The sequence below is a fragment of the Tachysurus fulvidraco genome, chromosome 14, assembly GCF_022655615.1.
Source record: "Tachysurus fulvidraco isolate hzauxx_2018 chromosome 14, HZAU_PFXX_2.0, whole genome shotgun sequence".
NCBI lineage: Eukaryota > Metazoa > Chordata > Actinopteri > Siluriformes > Bagridae > Tachysurus > Tachysurus fulvidraco.
The window spans coordinates 6,830,968-6,853,853 of NC_062531.1; the positions used below are offsets into that span (position 1 = coordinate 6,830,968).

The following is a 22,886-nucleotide window of genomic DNA, read 5'->3' on the forward strand; positions in this document are numbered from 1 at the left end:
GAGCAAGCAATGCCTCTAAATTATTCTGGAGACCATCTGAGTGACTTCAGTGTTTGTACAGCTTTAGTAGTGCTCAGGTTTTCATACTGAAAGCCTCCCAGTCATGTGGTTGATCAGATAACTGCATAACATAACTATGTGTGTTCCTAATAAATTGGTCAGCAAGTATACTACACTGGAGGACTTTTTTGGTTGAAAACACAATTTATTTGCCTTTTAGTATGGTGAGAAACTTAAAACATATGTAAATTCTCACTATTAATATCGCTATATATTTCAAAGAGTCGGCTGTAGCTTGGGTTTGAAATAATAGAATAAGGGTAAGAGCAAAATGACAGGAAAAATGCAGATGCCCTTTATGCATTAGTAATGAAACCCTCATGACATTTTCCTAGAACTAGCTCTGGAATTTGCTGGCATGTGTCACAGAAACAGCTAAAAAAACCTTTTGAATGGTTCTTCATGCATCATGAATTACTTGCAATACATGAACACTCCACATGGGGGCGCTCGAAGATTGTGTTAAAATACAGTACTGTAAAACATGACGCATCTACACCATTTCACCAGTGACATTTATTTATAAATATACATTTTAAAACATACAGTTCATCTGTTTGATTTCACATATTCAAGTTTATATATATAAAAAAAAATCAGAATGTGGACTCCTGTCCTAAACAAGGACAATCATGACAGTACTAAAATAAAATGAGCACTTAATCTGCATAATGTTGCCTTACTCATCATCCGTATTAGAAGACATGCTGATGCCTTGTTTGTCCTGTCCCACATCACCAATAGTGCATATTTATCTGAACTTGTATTAGCATGTATTACACTTCTCAGAATAAGAGTTCTGTTCCTGAATAAGACTTTCGCCTTCCTTTCCACATATTCAAATGGTCAGACAAGATCTGATCCAAGATCAGTTCGTACTCAGAAGTTCAGATAAATGCACTGGCTCCTTCAGGGACATTCACATTGTCCTGTACTTCTCAAAGACTGAATTTAGTGCAAACGTATTGTAGATTTGTGGGTAAAAAAAATATATCTGACTGTATGCATAGATCAGCATGTTTTCTAAAACGGAGAGAAAGGCCAGGGAATGTAGGAGGGGAAAAAAAGCAGTTAAGGCACTGGTGGTTTTTTAATATCTGGCTAGGGAATTGTATTGTGAATTGGTAACATAACCTCTTAAACTCTCAGAACCTGGTAACGAGTCCAGACTTCGATTTCTCACACTTGGAACTATAGAGCGTTCCTTTTAACTCACTCCTAACAGTTAGGGAACAAAGATTTTAGATGAGGAACTAAATGAGCAGCTAGGACTTTAAAGCTGGATTAATTTGGCTTTCTATCCAATGTAAAAGCAACGTCAAAAACATTTTAGCTATTCTAAAAAGAGAAAAGATTAAAAATGCAGGTCAAAGCAGAGGATTCAGGAATCCACAGTTTTCAACTGATGTGCATTCAGCTGCAGCGTTTGGTATTAGTGACATTTGACAGGAAACAGCAATATAACAATGGAGTTGATTTTAACTTGTGTATTCATTCAGCTAAATATGAAGTTCTATTCTTCTCTCACTTTTCAAAGCAATTTTAGATCTGTAGTCAAATATAAATATTCCTAATATAAAAATTACAGTAGGCCAAAAAACAGCAGCGCTCAAGTACTCAAGTACTCCATACAGGTCCGATTGTCAATTCGGAAAGTTCCTAAATGAGGTTAATCGTGTTTGCTGGAGGAGATGCTGTTGTTGTTCTGGACCTTGTCTGAACTCCGGAGAACTTTGGGAAGCCTCTTGCCCTTGGTGTACGCGTGATACCAGAAGTTGAGAAACAGGCAGAGAAAGACCAAGCCATAGAGGGCAATGATGTAAATGAAGATGGGGTACTGATAGGGACAATCCTTCATGAAGAAGTACTGACCAATGTGAGTGGTGACGATCACAAACTGCGTCTGTACACACAGAGCGACGTCAGGTTTGAGAGAATTTAAGAGCAAAAGTGTTTCCTTGTTTTTGATACAGACCAACCAGTGAATTAAATGCAACACTTACTAGCTGTATACTCGTCAGGTGCTTCTTCCACCAGAGAAACTTCTCAAAAGCAGGCCCCAGCGCTGACAGACCATAGTATGTGTACATTATGACATGGACTATGCAGTTCAGAAGGGCGTGGAATGTCCCCTGGCCACCTGGAAGACAAGGATAAGTTTCTCAGCAAGACTAGATTTTTGCTTCTTAAACAGTTATTCAGAATCATCAATTCCTTCACAGTCACATGGAATAAACTTCCCCCAGTTTGGTCACCCACCAGCCAGCTCTAACCCATCACTAAACATCTACCAGTATGAGCAGATGAAGGACAATACGTGCTTCCTCAGAGACATATGAAGCGTTGCTCATGCACAAACATCAGCTCACAGATACCCATGATGTCTGTTGCTGTGATTTTGGATGATTTTGCTCCCGTATTTCCCAGCCACAACTGTATAGTGCACTAAACAAACGTTCAAAAAAATGTTTCAATAAAATCAGCATGCAGAAGTAAAAGTTCTGGTTTGAACTTTCAGACACCAAATCCATCACATGGTCCTTGAAATCTTTTTTTTTTCTGTGTCAATGCTATTCACGGAAATACTCGTTAATGTGAAGTAGTAACAAAGTGGATTTGAGCACACAGAATGACGCATGAACAATTCTGTTTGTATCATGAAAGTGCTGTTAGACTAAAAAACGAGTGGTGATTTGAGTGCGTTTGATGAATCAGCTTCCTGCTGACTCCCTGATTTGCGTGTCATATGCATACAAAATGCCACAATATACTCTCATGTACATCTTATTTACATGAAACACACCCTAATTGGTGCAGGTGTTTTATGATAAGGGACCAATAAAAAGGAAGCAATTCATACGGCTATGAAGAAGAGAAAAAGAAAAAAAAAAAGTAAATGGAGTGGGGAGGATAAATTTGAGTAAGGTTAAGTTTGAGGTGAATTTGTCTGTGGTTGTTGTGATAAAGAAAGTTAAGGCAACATCTTTTATAAAGCTGTTTAAAGGCAAAGTAAGGTTGAAAAGTGAACTCTATTTATGGTTGGGTTTTTATTCATTTAAAAACAGAAAAATGTCAGAAAAAGCTTGTGTGTTGGTGTGAAAACATATCGGTTGCAGCCTGATGATTAAAACGTGCAATGACATTAACATAGCCCTGGTATGTTGTTCATCTTTCCTAAAGTCCACAGATTTACAGGGTTTACAGTGCCTCTTGTATGCAAATACACCTCCAAGCTGATAAAGATCAAAATTACACATTACATCCCATTACTACAAATAGGATCAGTGTTATCTGGCAGATATTAATGATACGCACATGTATTTGGATTGCTTAACTGCAAATGAAACTGATATTCACACACAGCGCAGACAGACACAAGCACCGACTTACAGATAAGCTAAAAGGGTACGAGGGAACCGACGGACAAATGTCAGACTATTACAGAAAAAGAGCTGATGTGAAGTATGATAAGCTCTACTGTTCTCAGCAACACGGTCAAGCATGATGTAAAGGTGATAAATACACAATGCATGTCATACTGGATTAGGGTTTTTTTCTCCTTACAGAATTAGTCATTACAGTATTATCTATGAGAAAGAGGTCATTAAGTTACAAAAACACAATGGTGGCATGACATGCATTAGGGTTACTCTCTTGCAAGGAGAAAACACAGCTACAGATAGAACCTGACAACATTACATCAGTGTAAATCCTCATGTTCCTGTTCGGTCATACAGAAGAAGAAAGCGTACCTGCAGCAAACCTGACACCGAACCACCATGTGAATGGCATTATAGAGTGATGGAAGACATGCAGGAAACTGATCTGGTTATTCTTTTTCCTCAGCACAAAGAACACCTGGCCAAGAAGGGCATGATTAAACAGTTACTGAAGGAAGCAGACAGGCTACAGCAACATTACTCCACTGAATGTGCCAATGGAAATAGTAGTGCTTTGTGGCTTACTTACTGTGTCCAGCATTTCAATAAATTTGGAAAAATAGTACAGCCAGCATGTGTGTGCCATCTAGTGAAGAAGGACAGCCTTGTTAGCGATTTGTATTGACAAATTATTACAGCAGATTGAAGTGTTCAGCCTACACATGCTTAAGAATATTGAATGATCCATAAACAGCAGCACTCGAGTCAGGATGTAATTATTATGGTAAGCAAAAATTAGAATAATCTGTTAACTTCTTTGTAGCAGGAGCACTTACCCTCATAGCCTGTGGGGAGTGGGAGTAATCCACCAGATCACAGCTAAACGAGTAGCCTGTGCCCCAGCCAGACATCACAAACTATAGACATACAAACAGACAAACAAGATTATAAAGATTTATTATCGATAGCTGGAAATTCAGGAGAACTCTTACCTCTTCCTACATTTGTCTGTTTTGAAAAACAGGTGATTGGATCATACTGGTGTTATACGTAAATTAATAATAATAATAAATAAACTAACACTCATCTGTTTAGTCCAGTAATAGTAATGGTTTTGGTTTGTTTCTATTTGGCTTAATTTCATATCGAACATAATTAAACAATCCACAAGGCAAAAACAAGGAATTTTGCATGAGGAAATACAGTGAGGAAAAGAGGCAAACAAACTTTTGACAAATGTTCATAAAACTCAGCCCTGCGCATATAACAACGTCAATACTCAATGATCTGTGAATTATATCACTGTGACATTGTGTATTGCATCACAAGCAAATATTTCCTCTTTTTGTTGGTACAGCACAGTCCCACCTCACAGGCCATTTTACACAGCATGTGTGGCTCCCTTCCTCCAGCTGGGTCAGATTCAGGGCTGAATCTCTCTCACTAGAATCAAGCCTACAGTTTACTTCTCACCTGCTGAACCACAGTTTTGGGAGGAAAAACACCAGCTTTTAATTCAGCAGGCATTTCTAAATCTCTCCATAATAAAATTATACATTTTCCAAAAGCTCTTCAGCAAAAATTGTGTTATGTAGTCACAATATACTGTAAATAGAAATCGCCTTAGATGACAATGATTCATGTTGAAATATTAGCTGTATGAGACATATAAATAATGAGACATATACACACTCCTCAACAAAGTCTTAAGACACTTTGCACTGGTGAATTGTAACCAGGTTGTAAGAACTTCTTCAAAAGGCCAAAAAAGAAAAAAGACCAAGAGACAAAAAAAAAAAAAAAAAAAAAAAAGAGTAGGCAATTTATTGAAAACTGCATTTAAACTCGGTCATCAGCTGATCAAAAGTTTAAGACCATAGCCTTTAACAGTTCAAATCTGTGCAGAAATATGGCTTTAACATCATTGTGCTTCAGACAGTCATAATGTCATGATCTCCTGATGGCAAAAGTAAAAAGGCTTTCCGTTTTTGAACATGGCAGGATTGTTGAGCTGCACAATCAAGGGCTCTCATGACGCACCGTTGCTGCCGAGATTCATTTTAAATTTCTTAAAAGATCCTGAGAGATATGGGACCAAAAAAAAAATCAAGTGGTATACCCACAAAATTTTCACCTGCACTGAGCCGGAGGATTGCAACATCACCACATGGAGCAACGTTCCCACCAACCACCTGGAAACAGCTGCATCAAGCATGTTGAAAAGAGTGTTTGAAGGATCAACAAGAACGGTGGGGTTACTCACTCCTGAGTCCTTTTTTGGTCACTTTTAGTTCTGTTGTGTTGTGTTGGTCCTATTTGAGTTTAAATGCAGTTTTCAACAAATTGCTAATCTCTATTTTTTGTCCCCTTTTGACATTTTGATGTAGTTTTTACAACTTGGTTATTAACCACCAGCGTGAAATGCAAATACTTGGAATGTTTCCCCAAGTCTTAAGATTTTGTTCAGGATATATATAAACACATACACACACACACATTTACATTTTGTTTTTAAAAATATTTGACTCTTGACATCCATGTCGCAATGTTTGATTCCCTGAAGTTAATGCACTGGGTTTTTGTACTAACAAGACCTGTTTAAATGCAGTTCAGTGAGTTTTGAGGCATAGAAAGAGATATACTTGTGATAAAAATCTCAACTTTCGGCTCACAAAGGCTTCCACAAAACATGCTAGGTGTGGTGTGCAAGAACACCTTTAGCACGTCTTATTTTAAAAGGTGTGAACTCAGCCGAACCCGATTTGCATAAATTGTTTCTAACTTGATGTTAAAATGGAATCTAGTGCAACATGTTTATTAAAGATGACTGTCAGTGATAAAAGTCAGCCTTTACACTTATTACTATACAGTCTGAACTTTGGTAACCACGTCAACTTTTTCGTTCCTTATTTTAATATTTCTCCTTTCAGATAATGGCTCTATTACACAAAATGAAAAAGTGGGAGCTGAGCTTCAGGAACAAAATAAGAGAGGAAACCATCAGCTGAAATCTGTATGTGACCTGCAGACTACTGACCTCATAACACATATATAGAGAGAGAGCCACAACGCCGAAGTTGTAGATCACAAGGACTTTCTTCAGATCATATGGTTTCTTGTTTTCCATCAACCTGGGCCCCAGTGACATCACAAAATAGATATAGGCACAAATGATGATAGTCTGAGGCAGCGGAGAGGACATGAGCAGCCAGTCTTCAGTCCTGGGGTCTAAACCATTTACAAAGGATTAGATCACAATATAGCACCAATGGGTGACAAATCACTAGGTCAAGTGTGTGTGTGTGTGTGTGTGTGTGTGTGTGTGCGTTATTAACTTTCTGGGTTACCAAAGCATGGGGCTGAGCAGACTTTGGTACAGTGCTGCAGCTGGTCTATGTGCTCTGAGCTACAGTAACTGGAGACTAAACTCAAGAAGATGCTAAATAGCAAAATTCCCAAAAGTGCAGTTTCTGCTAAATTTGAAATATTTGATTAGCATTTATAAAACAGGATGTAGAATGTGGTACTGTGGCTTAGTGGTTAAAGTGTTGGACTACTACATTAGGTTGCCAGTTTGAATCCCAATATCACCAAGCTGCCACTGCTGGGCTCCTGACCAAGGCCCTGAACGCTTAATTGCATAAAATTTAATATGGCACATGTTCCATCATTTGTATAAAATCATTACATAAATAGCAGACTATCATAATGACAGCAGTATGTTTGATTGTAGATTTAAAAAAAACAGCATTTTTGATATCAAATATTTTGCTCTCTGAACATTGTACAAAATATTAATGGATATTTTACCTGCATTCTTGATCCACTCATCATATATCTGCAAAGCGGTGGTCAACTGATTAAATGCCATCTCTGCCTGGAAACGAACATGAGAAGCAGTTAAGGACTAATAGAAGAGTCCACACACACACACACACACACACACACACACACACACACACACACACACACACACACACTCACTGAGTGTGAAAGTTTGTTACATAAATCACTCAGCATGCAACACATTATATTCATGCCTAAACTTCGGATTCTTTCAATAAACTGTCATTTGGTGTGATAATACAACATTTTCAGGGTTGACCGATGAAAGCAAAACCAGATAAAAACATATTTCACATTGTTTGAACAGTATTGTGACTTTTAAAGGCAACCAAAGATCAAAATTTAACCTTTGTATAGCTCATGTAAGCCCTGATCATGTGTACAATTTTTCAGTGTCATTATATTTCCCCCCTGTTTTTCCATTACTGTTATGTCCAAAGTCTTCTTTTGTGATGATAAATGTTTTCTAATTTTTGCAAAAAAAAAAAAAAGTGTTAGGATTCCAAAGAGATGATTCCAGCATTATGATTCCAGTTTTTTTTTTTAAACAATTCCTGGTTTATTCCTGAATTACGATTCCTGCTACATTCTCTGTCTCACTCCTACACCACCATTCTAGCATTATGTTTCCTGCAAAATATTTCCTAAATAACTCGTTTCCAACATTAGACATTTGTGTTATGTAGCCAAAATTAAGATCCTTTCACCATGCTTCATATGAAAGCTATAAAAAACAAAATCCTACAAACAGCATAATGAGTTTTGTAAATACGTTTGTTACAGGCAAATCTAATCTTATAATAACAGTCTGCACATTCTGGTGGTCACTTCACAGCATAGCATAGAAAGAACGATGGGAGTAAAAAGCAGAATTGTCTCAACCAAACAATGGGATCTGCTATGTTCTCTTTTCCCTAGCAAACTGCTTGAACAAGGAGCCGAGTGTTGGGACACAATGAGCAGTCAGTTTGTGGTAAGCTTGCACTGCTTAGGACAGCACTGTCCTGATTGGCCACTGTTAATGACGCTGTTAATATTTCTTTATAGATATACCACAGAACATCCACATATATTATTAATCAGTTCCAATAAGCAAATGTATAAATATTTGATTACCTGGCTTTTGCGGGTTGAGTGAAGAACAAACAAATGTGGCAGTACTCCCACCTATTCACAATGTGCAGTACACACACGATTTAGGGCTATACTACTCCATTCATGGCTTCTTGTATTGAGGACTGGATTACTCAGGACTGTAGCCAGCTCATATACAGTAGAGAAGATATGATTTGAGGAGTATTTACGGACACAGAACAAATGGCATCAGAAATATGAGAGTTAACAGATCCTGCACTCACCATATAAAAACTCTATACTCTGTACTGAAAAAAAAAAGGCTCAGAATCAGGATCAGATCAAGATCTGTGATCTTATCAAAATAAACTAGAAAATTGAATCATAACTTTCAACCGATTAAAAACACTTCCTTTTAAAGGACATTGAGCGATAAGGTATTAAATATTACCACTCCCTAGGGGCCATTTTATTGCCTTTCTTGATCTAATTACACCTGATTGAACTACACACTTGAATAATTGAACAGGTTTAATCCAAACCTCATTAGCTGAGATATAATTAGACTATAAATAATGTCAACCTGGACCTACTGTATCCTGCTTGTGCAGACTTCAACAATAACAAGCTCTCTGATTACTATAAAAAGGCAGGGGGAAAAAACTGAAAACATCGATACAAAATGGATGATGCTCATGAAATAAATCTGTACCTCTGTATTTATGCTCCTTAAAATGAACCTCTATTATAAACTGCAGAGAAAAAAAGGTGCTCTTACTAGAGAAAGGACAGCATGGCCATGCATTTTATGACAATGTAGTGCTCAGATAAACCACAGACAGGAACATGCTTGTGTGAATACTGTAGTAGTATTTAATTAAAGTGAAATTAAATACAGCTACAGGTTGAGACACGCTGTGTAATCTCACAGGTAAAGGAAGTAGCCACGCCTCCAGTTAGGCAGGTTTTCACACCACATCACATTTGTAACATATTAAATACGGCACCATTTCAGTCTCATGCATTATTACCACAAAAAAAAGACTCTTTTTTAAAAAAATAATAAATAAATAAATGCCTCTAAGTGTTCACATGCAGCAGCATCCAGAGTGGCTGAGAAATAATACAGCAGCACAAACTCAACTAAATCAAACCTCCAAAATACTCTGAAATAAACGCCACCATCGTTACAGCTCCAAACAAGGAAAGACATCAACAACGTGTTTATGTTGTAAGATATTACATACGCTACCGCTGTAAACTAGTAGTGTTTTAATAGTAATAATTGTGAAACGCACCTGTTCCTCTCTTCTCAGGTGTACCAGCTCCTCTCTCTCTCTCTCTCTCTCTCTCCCTATCTCACTTAACGCTTCACTGTTACTGACGACGGCACATCACGGCTGTGATTCGCCTTTCCATCATTAAACCCCGCCCTTAAACAGAGACTGACCAATCATCGCTTAGCATCTATAATTTGTCACCAGCAGCACTTCAGAATATGATGCAAACTTTTTTTTTTTTTCTATAACCCACAGTATATCACATAGACCAGAGTATATGAAGTGAACAAAACTGTTCCATTTCTATTCCTTAATTACCATCAACAATACACGTTCATTTTTATTAATTATAGATTGCTTGAATATGGAATAATCCCATTATATTTAAATGATCAGTCTAAAGATTTCATCGTCAGTACCCATTTGATTTTAGAGACAATCTTGGGAATACAGGAGCTGTGACCATTTCCTTACATCTTTAATCTAATACCATACATCTGGTTGTAATGTGCTGCTGTGTGAAAACGCTCCTCTCACTTGATGAATTAAGGATAAAATACTTAAGTGGACAATATAAAAGATGACATTTTTTCCCAGTGCTCACAACTTTATTTATTTCATGATAGGCTTCAGAGTTGCATATAATCGTACGTAAATTTACAATTATGATTAACTTACTTAAACTCACTTAGAACAGTGACAGCATAAACACTGATAACACTGGGCACTGAATAAGCACCAGTAAGGCATACAGATAATACTAAATAAGAACATAGCACCAACAGCAACCACTATCTTCTCTAGAATTAAAAATATTTCCTTTTTTTGGCAAATTACAATTCATGTACATGAAATAGATATAAAACATAAATGTTTTTATTATTTTTTTAAAAATGATTAAACTTGCAGTCAAGTTGTTGTTCAAAGACTTCTTATTGAAAACTGCCAGTAGCTTGTTATTATGGATCAGGCCACACCATGAAAATGAAGGCAATGGGTTGAAATTTTGACTTTTGACAATATTTGCTGTTGGAATAACTAAATAGCAAGTATTAAAGTCAGGTGGACTTATGAATCTAGAATGATATTCTAAAGGAGCTAATAAAAAATATGGAGGATTGAGCAGATGTGATAGTTAGAAGCTCTGAAGTGGGATTAACTTTGAACTAGTGGGATTTTTCCAGTAATGGACAGAATTGATCAAATGTTTAGTGGTAGCAAGTGGGATTAGTCAAGAGTTTATGCAAGAGCAGGCAGGATTAGTTAAGTCCTGCAGGAGTTAGGAGAGATTAAAAAACAACAACAACAAACACAGGAAGTGAGTGGAATTGGTGGAATTTGTAAAAACTTTCTGCAGGAATGGGTGTGATTCGTCAAGAAATGGATTCTAAAAATTGTCAAATGTACACTTGTAAATCCAGGTTTGTCATATTCAAGTTAAATCCAAAGTGTCAAAGTGCAGAGGTCTGGACGTTGTAAGTGACAGCTGGCACTACAGATACAGACTGTTGATCTGATAAAGTAACAAGACCTCTGAGACATGTTTATATATGAAGGTTCGCGATCATTACAGTATAATTGGCTCAATCAATCTTCATCACTGCTCCAGGCATCTTCAAAAGCAGGATTAACTGCAGCTTGGCCTCCACCCTGTGAAGGTTTTGCATTGGTTGAGTGCTATGTGTATTACGTACGAAAATTAAACAGTATGTTGCCATTCCAGTTTTTAAGCAAAACAGGTACAACTGGATAAAAACATTTAGAAAAAAACATTTAAAAATCCCTTGTTTAAATAATACGTTTGGCCTTTCCTCTGTTGGCCTCACTTGCCTTTTTTTCCTCATCTTCAACATCAGGTTGGCGCAGAACAGGAACCCATGCCAAGATGTTACAATCCTTCCCACCACTGTAGAGCTCCTAAAAACACATCAATGAGCATGGAAAATTAATGAAACAATGTACAAATAATCTCTCAACGCTTCCTGCTCTGATATGGTTGTAATCGCTTGGAGACCATCTGTGACTGAATCTGTTCCTGGATCAGTAAGAGGTGAAGAATATTATTGTACAGTTAAATCCAATGACATGGTATTCAATAATAGACCAAACAAGGGTGGTGTATATGAGATCAAAACAGTGCTCGCAGCACACTACATTTCTCGTGTGTCTTAATCAGAACACAAAAGGTTCTTCATGCCTAGAGGAAACTCACATTACCTGATAATCTGGATGGAACTCACAGCAGTCTACGTTATTGTAATGCCCCCTTAATGTAGTGACAAGTTTTCCTGTGTAAAGGCTGTACACCGCAACCGAGCTGCCACATGGCACGAACACAAACTCTGGGCTACAGCCTCTGGACACAGTGAATTTCACACCTTTACGACTCTCATTAACCACCTTCCCATAGTTAACCTGTAGAAAAAACATACAAAAATACTTCTTGAGTTAAAGCCATAGACAAGCTGAATTGGTTGCTAATAAAATAAAATTCCCATTGTAAATGAAGGTCTAAAACCATGCAAATGCTTTACTTGGTTCAAAAGTGGGACAAATAATGAAGCTCAGTGATGATTACGTGAAATCTATTTTAAAAGTATCTACCATCCAGTAAATGCTGGATAGAAAGGGTCAGTTAGCATACAGTTAGATCTCCAAGTCGATTTTGTTTACCCCAATTTATTTTTACCAATTTAATGTACAAATAAACTGAATTTATTAAAGTCTCCAGCATACAGCTATGCATACATCCATTGCCTAGCATATCCTGGTTGTAAAACCAAAGTAAACCCAGACTATGAAACTGTAGCCATTAATAAAACAAGTATTTGGTCTGAAATCTGACACAACTGCATTAGTATCAGTTCACCTTAATATACTATGATTTACACATCTGACGACACAACATTATCTTTTAAACAGCAGTGCCTGGTGTTTCTTTTTTTTTCAATGTTAGAGATTTAAGCACTTATGTACGTCGCTCTGGATAAGGGTGTCTGCCAAATGCTGTAAATGTAAATGTAAATGTAAACATATATATCAGTAATACTGCCTCTTCTTGACTAGGCTAAACTTTAATGTAATATAATTGTTTCATTGCCAGGACATGACGTGATCCTTTGTCTATTCTGGTCACAGAAAAAAATATGCTGTCCCAGAAGCATAACAAATTCTTTGACGCCTTAGAAGTCTTGTGCATGAGGAATGAAGGTGCGACACTTTCTTTGGTAGTATGAACTCTAATACTGCATGTTGTTGAGTAGACATGTTCTTTCAGAAAAGCCTGTAGTTCTGCTCCTTACCAGTGTGTTGTGGCCTGTGGCACTGTTCCAAAGGCGCATACGGTCATCTGTACCGGTGGTCAGAAGGTAAAGGCCATCGTCAGTGAAGCACAAGCCGTTCACACGTCCATTATGAGCCGTGTTCACTGAGGAGAGAGAACTAGGGCAGAATGTCGTACATAACACACAATGAATAGTGAACAAAAGCTGCTCTGGCTGAACCTACCTGCCTCAGAAGACGCTTTAGACTTGTCCCCATTGTACTGATCTAAGGTAAAGAGGCTTCCAGCAGCTCGCCGAACATCCCACATACGCACCCTGCCATCAGCACTGAGACGAATGCACAAACAATATTCCACATCACATGATCTATTATTTCAGATGATTTTATTAATGTCTCAAGCACAATTGGATATGATGTAACAATTACTGAAATCCCCAAAGGATATCTTCATAATTTGCTTATTAAATAGGTTAAAGGGTGATGCTATGCTATTGTTCAATTGTTTTTAAAGCAGGCGAGACACTGCCATGACCCCAAAGGACTAATTAGCGATTCTCATTTGCTAGAAAGCAGGTGAGCTCCGTAAGCATGAGGCACCCTCAAGGTGCCCTGAAGTCAGAGTTTACCATCAATAAAGCTTCAATTGACCTTTTAGTCCCCATCACAAATTTGTAAGGCATAACACTTATCGTGTGAATGGAGACTGAGATTTTTATTGTGTTTGAAGGTTAAAGTTAAAAGACTTTACCTAGCAGTGGCCAGGATGTGCTCATAGCGTGGGGACCATCGGACTGACAGAATCTCTCCTCTGTGACCTGAGCACATACAAATCATAAACTCAAACACAACTCATAAACCTCAGCACTTATGTAGATCACATGTTTATTAACCATTTTCCAACATGGTGCTTGCTTGACTATTGTGACATCTTTCTCTCATTGAAATTACCTTCGGAATTTATTCATCTTTAGTAACTTCTCTAACCTCGTAAGTGTGTCGTTACTCACCCTGCAGGATGTGGATCCGAGAACCAGACTTCAGATCACACAGCTGAACTTTTGGGTCTTTGGTACCAACTGAGACACAAAACACAACAAAGACCTTTCAAGCAGAAGAAGGCTAATAGACAGAAGGCAACAAAATCCTCAAAATCCAAATCAGGGACAGGTTTTAATCACACCCTGTACTTATGGACTCACAGTGTTACCTCACAAAAAAGTTCATTATTTTGATTCTATTATTTTATAAATTTCTGGTGACAAAAAACTTGTAAACATGAATTAAAAAAAGAAAAAACTGAAAAAATATAGATTGAATACATCATTATGTGCAATGATTATTGTATAACATTATTTTGGTCACTATTTTCTTAAATGGGTGCCAATATTTATGAAATAGACTTTTTAAATTCTGCATATACAACTTTACTGCCTTGCAACAAAGCACCTACACAAACAGGATGTATTGAATTCCTTGACTAAACCTGTTTGCTGAGAAGATGATTCATGTTAAATAGACACTTTTGAGCACAAGGACCTCTCTTGGAGTTTATATTTCTCAGGATTTCTAAGTAGCAGAGAGTACGAAGAAAAAAAATAAAGTGGTGAAAAGGTGAAAAAGGTGTGGTTGTGAGTGGGTAAAGAGTGATCGAACAGCAAGGATCCTGAGCTGGCTAGTAAACTACTGAATGAACACACCTGCTATGAGACTGTGCTTCCTGCCAATAGCAGACATGTGGTGGCAGTAGACATTCCCATCAAACTGGAACACATCAGCTGGCTGAAGAAAAATACAAGCTGTAATATCCTGCTTTAGAAAACACATCATCCATACTTACTGAAATACAAGACCAGATCAGAGCTCTAATTATGGTCTAACCACTAAATCTCATGACAGGATGGCAGATTTCCGTTTGACATTACAGACCGTAAACATAAAAAAAAAACACACCTTGAGGTTTTCTGTGTCCCAGACTTTCATGCTTTTGTCGAATGAGCTTGACACAAACATGCCAGTGTCATACGGATACCACTGAACCGTCTCCACGCTGAACTTGTGAACATGGCGGTTTGACCTTAATAGAAAAGTTCAGTGTTAGATTCAGTTTAAGATCTTCTTACATACAGTAAAAGCATCAGAGCCCAGACACGTTAGACACGTCATGTTATTTATTAGCTTTTACTTATTTCTGCTGATTGGCTGCAAATTACCCAATATGTGAGTTAGAAGGACAATGCCACCTAGTGGTCATTGGGTCATAAGACATTAGCCGTACCTGCCCACAGTGCAAACTGCTTTACAAGTGTAATGTGACTTCTTGCTGCTGTTTTCAAGGTCATAGATCACAATTACACCATCAGAACCACCTGATAACATACTGCAAAACAAAACAAAATATTGGATATTTTATTAGCACAAATAAATATTAGCACAAATAAATAATACTCAGGGAGATCTGTAGATTATTATTCCTCTATTCATGCTCAGTAAACACTTATTATTCAGAATCTGTATGCAAAGCAGAAACACGACTTGGATAGAATACTAACACATCACAACGCCATACGTATTCATTATTGCAATATATGTACAGTCGTGGCCAAAAGTTTTGAGAATTACATAAATATTAGTTTACACAAAGTTTGCTTCTAAACTGCTTTTAGATATTTGTTTCAGTTGTTTCTGTGATGTAATGAAATATAATTACAAGCACTTCATACGTTTCAAAGGCTTTTATCGACAATTACATGACGTTTATGCAAAGAGTCAGCATTTGCAGTGTTGGCCGTTCTTTTTCAGGACCTCTGCAATTCGACTGGGCATGCTCTCAATCAACTTCTGGGCCAAATCCTGACTGATAGCAACCCATTCTTTCATAATCACTTCTTGGAGTTTGTCAGAATTAGTGGGTTTTTGTTTGTCCACCCGCCTCTTGAGGATTGACCACAAGTTCTCAATGGGATTAAGATCTGGGGAGTTTCCAGGCCATGGACCCAAAATTTCAACGTTCTGGTCCCCGAGCCACTTACTTATCACTTTTGCCTTATGGCACGGTGCTGCATCGTGCTGGAAAATGCATTGTTCTTCACCAAACTGTTGTTGGATTGTTGGAAGAAGTTGCTGTTGGAGGGTGTTTTGGTACCATTCTTTATTCATGTCTGTGTTTTTGGGCAGAATTGTGAGTGAGCCCACTCCCTTGGATGAGAAGCAACCCCACACATGAATGGTCTCAGGATGCTTTACTGTTGGCATGACACAGGTCTGATGGTAGTGCTCACCTTTTCTTCTCCTGACAAGCCTTTTTCCAGATGCCCCAAACAATCGGAAAGGGGCTTCATCGGAGAATATGACTTTGCCCCAGTCCTCAGCAGTCCATTCACTATATTTTCTGCAGAAGATCAATCTGTCCCTGATGTTTTTTTTTGGAGAGAAGTGGCTTCTTTGCTGCCCTTCTTGACACCAGGCCATATTCCAAAATTCTTCGCCTCACTGTGCATGCAGATGCGCTCACAACTTGCACTGGTGGCAATCCGATCCTGCAGCTGAATCCTCTTCAGGATTTTCCTTGAAGTTCTTGATGGTCCTATAAATTGTTGATTTAGGTGCAATCTTAGTAGCCACAATATCCTTGCCTGTGAAGCCATTTTTATGCAACGCAATGATGGCTGCACAGGTCTGGCTTTGCAGGTCACCATGGTTAACAATGGAAGAACAATGATTTCAAGCATCACCCTCCTTTTAACATGTCAAGTCTGCCATTCTAACCTAATCAGCCTGACATAATGATCTCCAGCCTTGTGCGCGTCAACATTCTCACCTGAGTTATCAAGACGATTACTGAAATGATCTCAGCAGGTCCTTTAATGACAGCAATGAAATGCAGTGGAAAGGTTTTTTTGGGATTAAGTTAATTTTCATGGCAAAGAAGGACTATGCAATTCATCTGATCACTCTTCATAACATTCTGGAGTATATGCAAATTGCTATTATAAAAACTTAAGCAGCAACGTTTCCAATTTCCAATATTTATGTAATTCTCAAAACTTTTGGCCACGACTGTATATGGTTGTCAGATATCATCAAGGGCGCAGTCTACGATGGTGATGACGGAGTTACTGATCAGAAGGTTGGATGTTCAAGCCCAGCACCACCACACTTTTAATGTTCGGCCTCGGCAATCCCCTTAACCCTCCTCTCTGCTGTATTCTGGTTGACCATGCACTCTGACCCCAGCTTCCTAACAAGCTGGGATATACAAAGTAAAGAATTTCACTGTTCTGTAATGTATACGTTACAAATAAAATGGCTTATTTTTCATCTTCTGATTGCTTAGTTCAAGGACGCATATGTCAGCATATTGAAAGCTGAATGAAGGTATAAACAGTTTACAAACTTTACACAACAGGGCATTGGTATTGTCATAAGTTACGATCAAATGACTTCTATATCTCTAAGTTCTACTCTATGTGTAACAAAAAAAATACAATGTCTTTGCTTTCTATAATTGTGGCCACAGTGGTGTCACTCCTAACCATCCAAATGAATGATTTTGGGTCAATCAACAGTATGTATGAGCTTACATCTCTCTTAAGTAAGAAAACTCCACTTACTATCTCCCTTCAATTATTTCAATGTCAATACAGTTCACTCCATTCCCATGAATTCGTTCCACATCTCTATCGTGATTTAACTCCAAACTCAGAACCCTGAAAACACAACATGCCTTGTATTAGCATCATGACAGTAATGTCAGATCAGTACAATAATAACCATGTACGCTGCCAATAATAACAGACTGTTAATAAAATTCATTATACCTTCTTGTTGATTCTGCTCGTCTCAAGCGCACAGGATCGTCCACACCTGTTTGTCTGGCTGTAAGAAAGCTCAACATTTTCACAAACCTCTACATGTAGAATCAGTCTTTTTGTTTACAAGCAATGAACTAGCTGGCTGACTAATCATCCTTTCAAAAATTCATGGCTTCTAAACAAACGTTCAGCCTTTTTCTTGTCTGTGTAAATCTTCTTAAAATAGTCGCCGCAACCGTAATAAATTATACATCACCTAAAAAAATAATAATAAAGTTTTTCCATTGTCGCTATCTCATGCTTGAGAATAGGAGGAACCATGTTGTTGCGTAGGACAACAGAGATAGAAAACGAACTGTGATTGGCTAACGCTATTCCAAGCACCAATCACAGGACCTGTTCAATTTTGCCGCTTGAGATATTCAAGGTTGTTTGAATCATGGAATTTTAGAGTCAACCACACATCGAGGTGCTTGTGGAGTCGAATCTAAGAGTCGATTCCACACTTTTACCGAATCCAGAGTGAAACAATACAGGTAAAGCAATAAATAAAACCAGTAATATATAAAATAATATACGAAATAATATTAAATGTAATATTAATGAATCAGGTAATGCACTATTATAATTTATATTTAATGACAGATGACACGTGCGTTCTTCACGTGCTGGAATTTGACTTTTTAAAGTCATGTTAAATTAGAAAGCTAATGTTCGCTTGAACATAATGTGGCTGGATAACGTAAATTGCAGTTATATATGAAACCCTTCACGTTTTTCGAGATTGGTTTAATTCAATTTGGGCATAAAATTATAACGCTTAAGAATCGACTCTCATTTATTAATGCTTTCAATCGGTGAATCGACTCTTTTCTGAATCGATTCCTAGCGTTAATGATTCTCCAAATCCCCCATGAAGGAGCTTATGTTTGTGTTTGAGAGTTCAATATTACTACGTTACCGCTTATAATATATGTAGTCGTTGAAAAATGAGTCGTTTTTCTTCTCTGCTAAGGAGAACCTTTGGAGTAATGAAAGAACATGTCGGAACGGATAATTTAGGAAATAAATACTTCTACATACCCGAGCAGAAGACATGGACAGGTAAGCTAAAGTCATGCGTCACTCCAGCTACATGTCTGGAGACTTTAACCTAACTTCTATTAAAGTGTGAAATTACAGGATTAAAGATGTACAGTCCTTATGACGGTATAGTTATAAAAGCTTCAATTTATATGTGAGAGTTTAACTAGAATAGATTGTTGTCCTTGACATTTAAGTGAATAATTAGCATGGTTTCTTCTGACAGGCTATTCGGCATCACTTCAGTCATTTACATGTTGTTTACTTTCTCCATACACGATAGAGAATGATAGCGTAACGATGGCGACATTCATGTTTTCAGTTTATTAGGTGTATTTGCAAACATTGGCCTCAAACTAGCTTTGCAGAAATCCAGATAGATTTAGATTCCTGCTGAGTGTGAGAGATTCGACTCCATGAATCAACATGAGGAAGAACCGAGAGAGGAACCGAACTCCGTGTTCTTCTGGGTTTAATGATTTCATTACTCTTCCTCAATTAGGATATTGTATAATGTCAGTCATAACAATATCTGGTGAAAGAAAGTATGGTGTGAGAATATCGTGATTAGAGTCTGTGATGAGCTTAAGACTGTATTCATGATTACAGCAGAAGGTCTTCGGAACAGATCTATAAGATCCGAGTGAATGTGGTGAAATTTGGGGAAGTTCGAATCGTTTCTATCGTGTCTATGTAGAACCATCCACAACAGCAGGAGTGTATGTGCTACAGTATATAGTTGGTAAAGAAGTACCTGATTAAACAGTCAATAAATATAGATGTAATAACATTATTAAGTAATGGTATTGTGTTATTTAACATTAATCACGTGTTCTGTTTCTCTTGGTCAAATTAAGGCCGGCATGTTCGGGCTCGGCGGTTTGTGGAGGCGTTCAATCCCACCGAGTCTGAGTACCTCGAAGGAAGCATTCCCTCTGAATGGGATGGTAATGTGAAAAGAATTTAATTTCTAATGGTGTAGCTGTGATTTTGGTCAAATATATAAACTTAAATGAAATATCTCAGTGGTGGTGCATAGCCGCTAGAATTTATTTTCTGGAGGAATCCGGACATTGATCAAGTGCTGGAACACAGGCATTGAGCGAAATGGGATTATGTCAAAAAATTCTTAACTTTTCTGATGCAAAATAAATGAAAGGTTTTATTTGACCTGGTATGAAATTATCTCATATAGGACAGAATGATGGTATATGATTCTCTTAAGTTAAGTAGCTCTGATGTGTTAGAATTTATTTGTTTGTTTCATTCAGCATGGATTAGAGGACGACGCAAGGATCCTCCTACTATTGAGGTATTTAGTTCACTTATTGTAGTTCACATACTGATCCGTTCCTGTTTTACAAACTCTAGTATAAACCTAGTATATCCACTGATAATTTTTACTAAACCATCTCATTTGTTTTGACATGGTCCTTCTCTGTAGGAGTTGCTTAGTAATGAACAGTACCGAGAACAAATGAAAATCAAAGTGCAAGCGGCTGAAGAGAAGGACAAAGAACTGCAAGCCAAAGAGTATGAAGAGGGTCTAGTTGTAAAGCCGATGCAGACTCAGGTCAAAGGTCACGCTGCTGCCACACAGTTTGGGCAGTCACAAATCAGTGAGGAGCCTATGAGTACTGCAAACACGTTCCAGCCAGGATCCTGGGCTCCTCGCAAAAAATAACTGTCAAAATCTCAAATCTTTGTTACTTCAGTCCTGGACTTTCAAAGGAAGACTGTGAGGTTTATAAAATGCTCTGTTGCTTAGAGGATCAGAGAATGGGTGCAGATGTTGCCATGGTTTCAGTGCATCTTTTCCAGGTTTTATAGGATCTAAATAAGCCTAGTGGAGCTAAATGTAGTCCATATCCTCTATGCACATCCAAATTTCTCCATTTTGCTACATTCAATTGATTCAGTTTTATTTATTTCTTAGCTGTATTAGTTTGTTTGTGAGGGTTTAGGCACATTTTACACTTAGTTATTCTTTAGCCAGGTGTTTAAACATGAAGCACTGAGACCCAATTAACTGAACACTTTTTTGGAAGCTTTATGCTTTTTGTACACAGTGGCTGTAGTGTTACTCCAGCTATGTCTGGAGATTTCAAGCTAACTTCTTCCAGCCTCCAAGTGTGTAATAACAGGATTAAAGATGTACAGTTCATTTGACGGTATTGTTATTAAAGCTTCATGTGACAATTGGCATGTGAGAGTTTAACTAGAATAGATTGATGTCCTTGACATTTAAGTGAATAATTAGCATGGTTTGACATTTGCCTGTAATATCTGTAATATTGTATGTTGCTATAAAATCATAAGTGAGAAAAGAAGCTCTTGTTTCTAGGAGTAACGTGTGAAAGTGATCAAAGCACGGCACAAAACCTTTGACTTCTCATGGAGAAGAATGTTAATACAGCACCAGCCAACACAGTAACACCACTACACACAACAAATAGTTCAATATAAAAAGATTTAATTCCTTTCAGACTGGAGGTTTCACTTAACATTGTCCCCTTGAGCTTTTCCCATATGTCTAAAGTATTTGCCCCTTATTTAGATAGCAATTAATAAATAAATGGCAGTGTGTAATTTCCAGTTGTGTTTTTGCTCACATGGGCATTCTGAATTTACACACACTAAACTACCATCACAAATCTTAAAGCATAGTCACACTGATTGGACAGAGATTAAGACAGCTGAGGCTGTTAAGAAGTTTTTTAGTAACAATAAAAAGTGGATTTGTGTTGAAAAAAAATCTATTAAAATGTATTGGAATGCTAAGTGCTGTAATCATGTTATAGCAGTGATTTGTCCAGGAAAAAAAAATGCAGTTTTACAAAATTGATCTGAATCAGCCTGCTTGATGTGCACACTCGTAGCGAGGGCTAAGTCCGCCTCAAAGCCCCGGTTGACCCAAAGCCCCTACACGAGCTGCTCTGGATTCTGCACAGCTGAGTGTGGCACTGAGGTGTTTTTTTTTGTTTGTTTTTTTACATATTTTTTTACATGCAGGAACATTGCATTGATCCCTCTGCATCCCTTCATTTCAGATCAGTCTTTTTTGGCTCTCTTAGCTTTTGCAATATTCTCCTGCCGCTTCTGCTTCCTTTTCTGCTCGCGATCCCTAGATTCGATCATTTTCGCAAGTTTCCAGGAAAGCAGAGCGCTGGCGATGAACAGTGGGGTCAAGGCCAGGATGATGGTTGTGAGGAAGCCATAGGGGTCTTTGGCAGCCCACTCCACCACATACTCTGCCCAGGCTTTAAAGTCAATCATCTTCTGATGAGTGCTCACCTCCAAACAAATGCTCTGAGGAAACCGGAAAAAAACATGCATCAGTTACAACACTGTACATAAAAGCCATGTATTGCTGTGCATCACTTAAATGAATTAAAAATAAAGATGACTGCTGAATATTGAAAAAAATAATATTGAATATAGACCTCTAGTTCTGACATTAATATAATAAAGAAGCCTTTAAGGTTAGCAGCAGCTCTGCACATATATCCATACACAAAACTGTTTCCAGGCCAAAAACTATTTTAAAGAGCATATCATTCTCTTCCTTCCTTACACATCTGCAACACCTTGGAAGAAATACTAAACTTGTTGAAGAATTGGAAATGATGGCAGCAATAACAGTGAAGTCAAAAAAGCAAAATCTAAAGCACTGACATTTTCATTCAAAGTAAAAGCAAAAGGTGTATAGCAATGCAATCAGATTACAACACCTTAATGATTCAACTACCATTTCCCAAGACCTGAAATGGAAGTGCAACCTAAACTCCATCATCAAAAATGCCCAGCAGAGGATGTACTTTCTACACCAATTAAGGAAGTACAGATTGCCACAGGAGCTGTTGATGGTGTTCTACGCTGCAGTCATTGAATCTGTCCTGTGCACATCCATCACCATCTGGTTTGGAGCAGCAACAAAACAGGACAGGAAGAGACTGCAACACAGCAGAAAGAATAACTGGTGCCCCCCTGCCCACTCCCTAGGACTTGTACCATACAAAAACCAGAAACCGGGCAGGAAACATCCCTACTGACCCTTCACACCCTGG

General features: G+C 37.9%; 5 protein-coding genes across 9 annotated transcripts in view; 1 reads left to right on the forward strand and 4 right to left on the reverse strand.

The window, feature by feature from the left end:
* Positions 1–561: 561 nt before the first annotated feature.
* elovl7a (ELOVL fatty acid elongase 7a) lies at positions 562–9,775 on the reverse strand. Of its 3 annotated transcripts, XM_027133149.2 has the most exons (9): positions 8,645–8,668; positions 8,403–8,453; positions 7,251–7,317; positions 6,478–6,668; positions 4,277–4,357; positions 4,030–4,086; positions 3,813–3,918; positions 2,064–2,200; positions 562–1,963 (listed from the first exon to the last, which is right to left on the reverse strand). In XM_027133149.2, exons 1-9 carry the CDS (start codon positions 8,645–8,647, stop codon positions 1,730–1,732), a joined length of 927 nt encoding a protein of 308 aa, XP_026988950.1. In that variant the 5' UTR covers positions 8,648–8,668; the 3' UTR covers positions 562–1,729. The 3 variants fall into 3 exon arrangements, with proteins under 3 accessions (XP_026988950.1, XP_026988953.1, XP_026988954.1); XM_027133152.2 differs by lacking the exons at positions 8,403–8,453; positions 8,645–8,668 and adding an exon at positions 9,659–9,775; XM_027133153.2 differs by lacking the exons at positions 8,403–8,453; positions 8,645–8,668 and adding an exon at positions 9,659–9,722 and having other exon boundaries at positions 7,251–7,313.
* Positions 9,776–10,226: 451 nt separating this feature from the next.
* Positions 10,227–18,070, reverse strand: ercc8 (excision repair cross-complementation group 8). 2 transcript variants are annotated; one of them, XM_027133146.2, is made up of 12 exons: positions 17,743–18,067; positions 17,536–17,631; positions 15,201–15,302; positions 14,876–14,999; positions 14,623–14,704; positions 13,933–14,001; positions 13,674–13,740; positions 13,148–13,251; positions 12,943–13,067; positions 11,858–12,055; positions 11,471–11,557; positions 10,227–11,290 (listed from the first exon to the last, which is right to left on the reverse strand). In XM_027133146.2, the coding sequence occupies exons 1-12, from the start codon at positions 17,817–17,819 to the stop codon at positions 11,228–11,230; spliced, it is 1,194 nt and encodes a 397-aa protein (XP_026988947.1). In that variant the 5' UTR covers positions 17,820–18,067; the 3' UTR covers positions 10,227–11,227. The 2 variants fall into 2 exon arrangements, with proteins under 2 accessions (XP_026988947.1, XP_026988949.1); XM_027133148.2 differs by lacking the exon at positions 11,858–12,055 and having other exon boundaries at positions 17,743–18,070.
* Positions 18,071–18,134: 64 nt separating this feature from the next.
* Positions 18,135–21,022, forward strand: ndufaf2 (NADH:ubiquinone oxidoreductase complex assembly factor 2). Of its 2 annotated transcripts, XM_047800039.1 has the most exons (5): positions 18,135–18,272; positions 18,752–18,840; positions 19,677–19,766; positions 20,091–20,131; positions 20,264–21,022. In XM_047800039.1, exons 2-5 carry the CDS (start codon positions 18,768–18,770, stop codon positions 20,501–20,503), a joined length of 444 nt encoding a protein of 147 aa, XP_047655995.1. In that variant the 5' UTR covers positions 18,135–18,272; positions 18,752–18,767; the 3' UTR covers positions 20,504–21,022. The 2 variants fall into 2 exon arrangements, with proteins under 2 accessions (XP_047655995.1, XP_026988956.1); XM_027133155.2 differs by lacking the exon at positions 18,135–18,272 and having other exon boundaries at positions 18,608–18,840.
* A 253-nt stretch (positions 21,023–21,275) lies between these two features.
* Positions 21,276–22,095, reverse strand: smim15 (small integral membrane protein 15). Its single transcript, XM_047800040.1, has one exon. It carries the CDS (start codon positions 22,093–22,095, stop codon positions 21,871–21,873), a length of 225 nt encoding a protein of 74 aa, XP_047655996.1. The 3' UTR covers positions 21,276–21,870.
* The window catches only part of pgm5 (phosphoglucomutase 5), a 28,492-nt gene continuing 26,881 nt past the window's right edge, over positions 21,276–22,886 (reverse strand). Inside the window, exon 14 of the mRNA XM_027133145.2 lies at positions 21,276–22,128. The gene's annotated coding sequence lies outside the window, so the exon portion shown is untranslated. The remainder of the gene's footprint in view (positions 22,129–22,886) is intronic.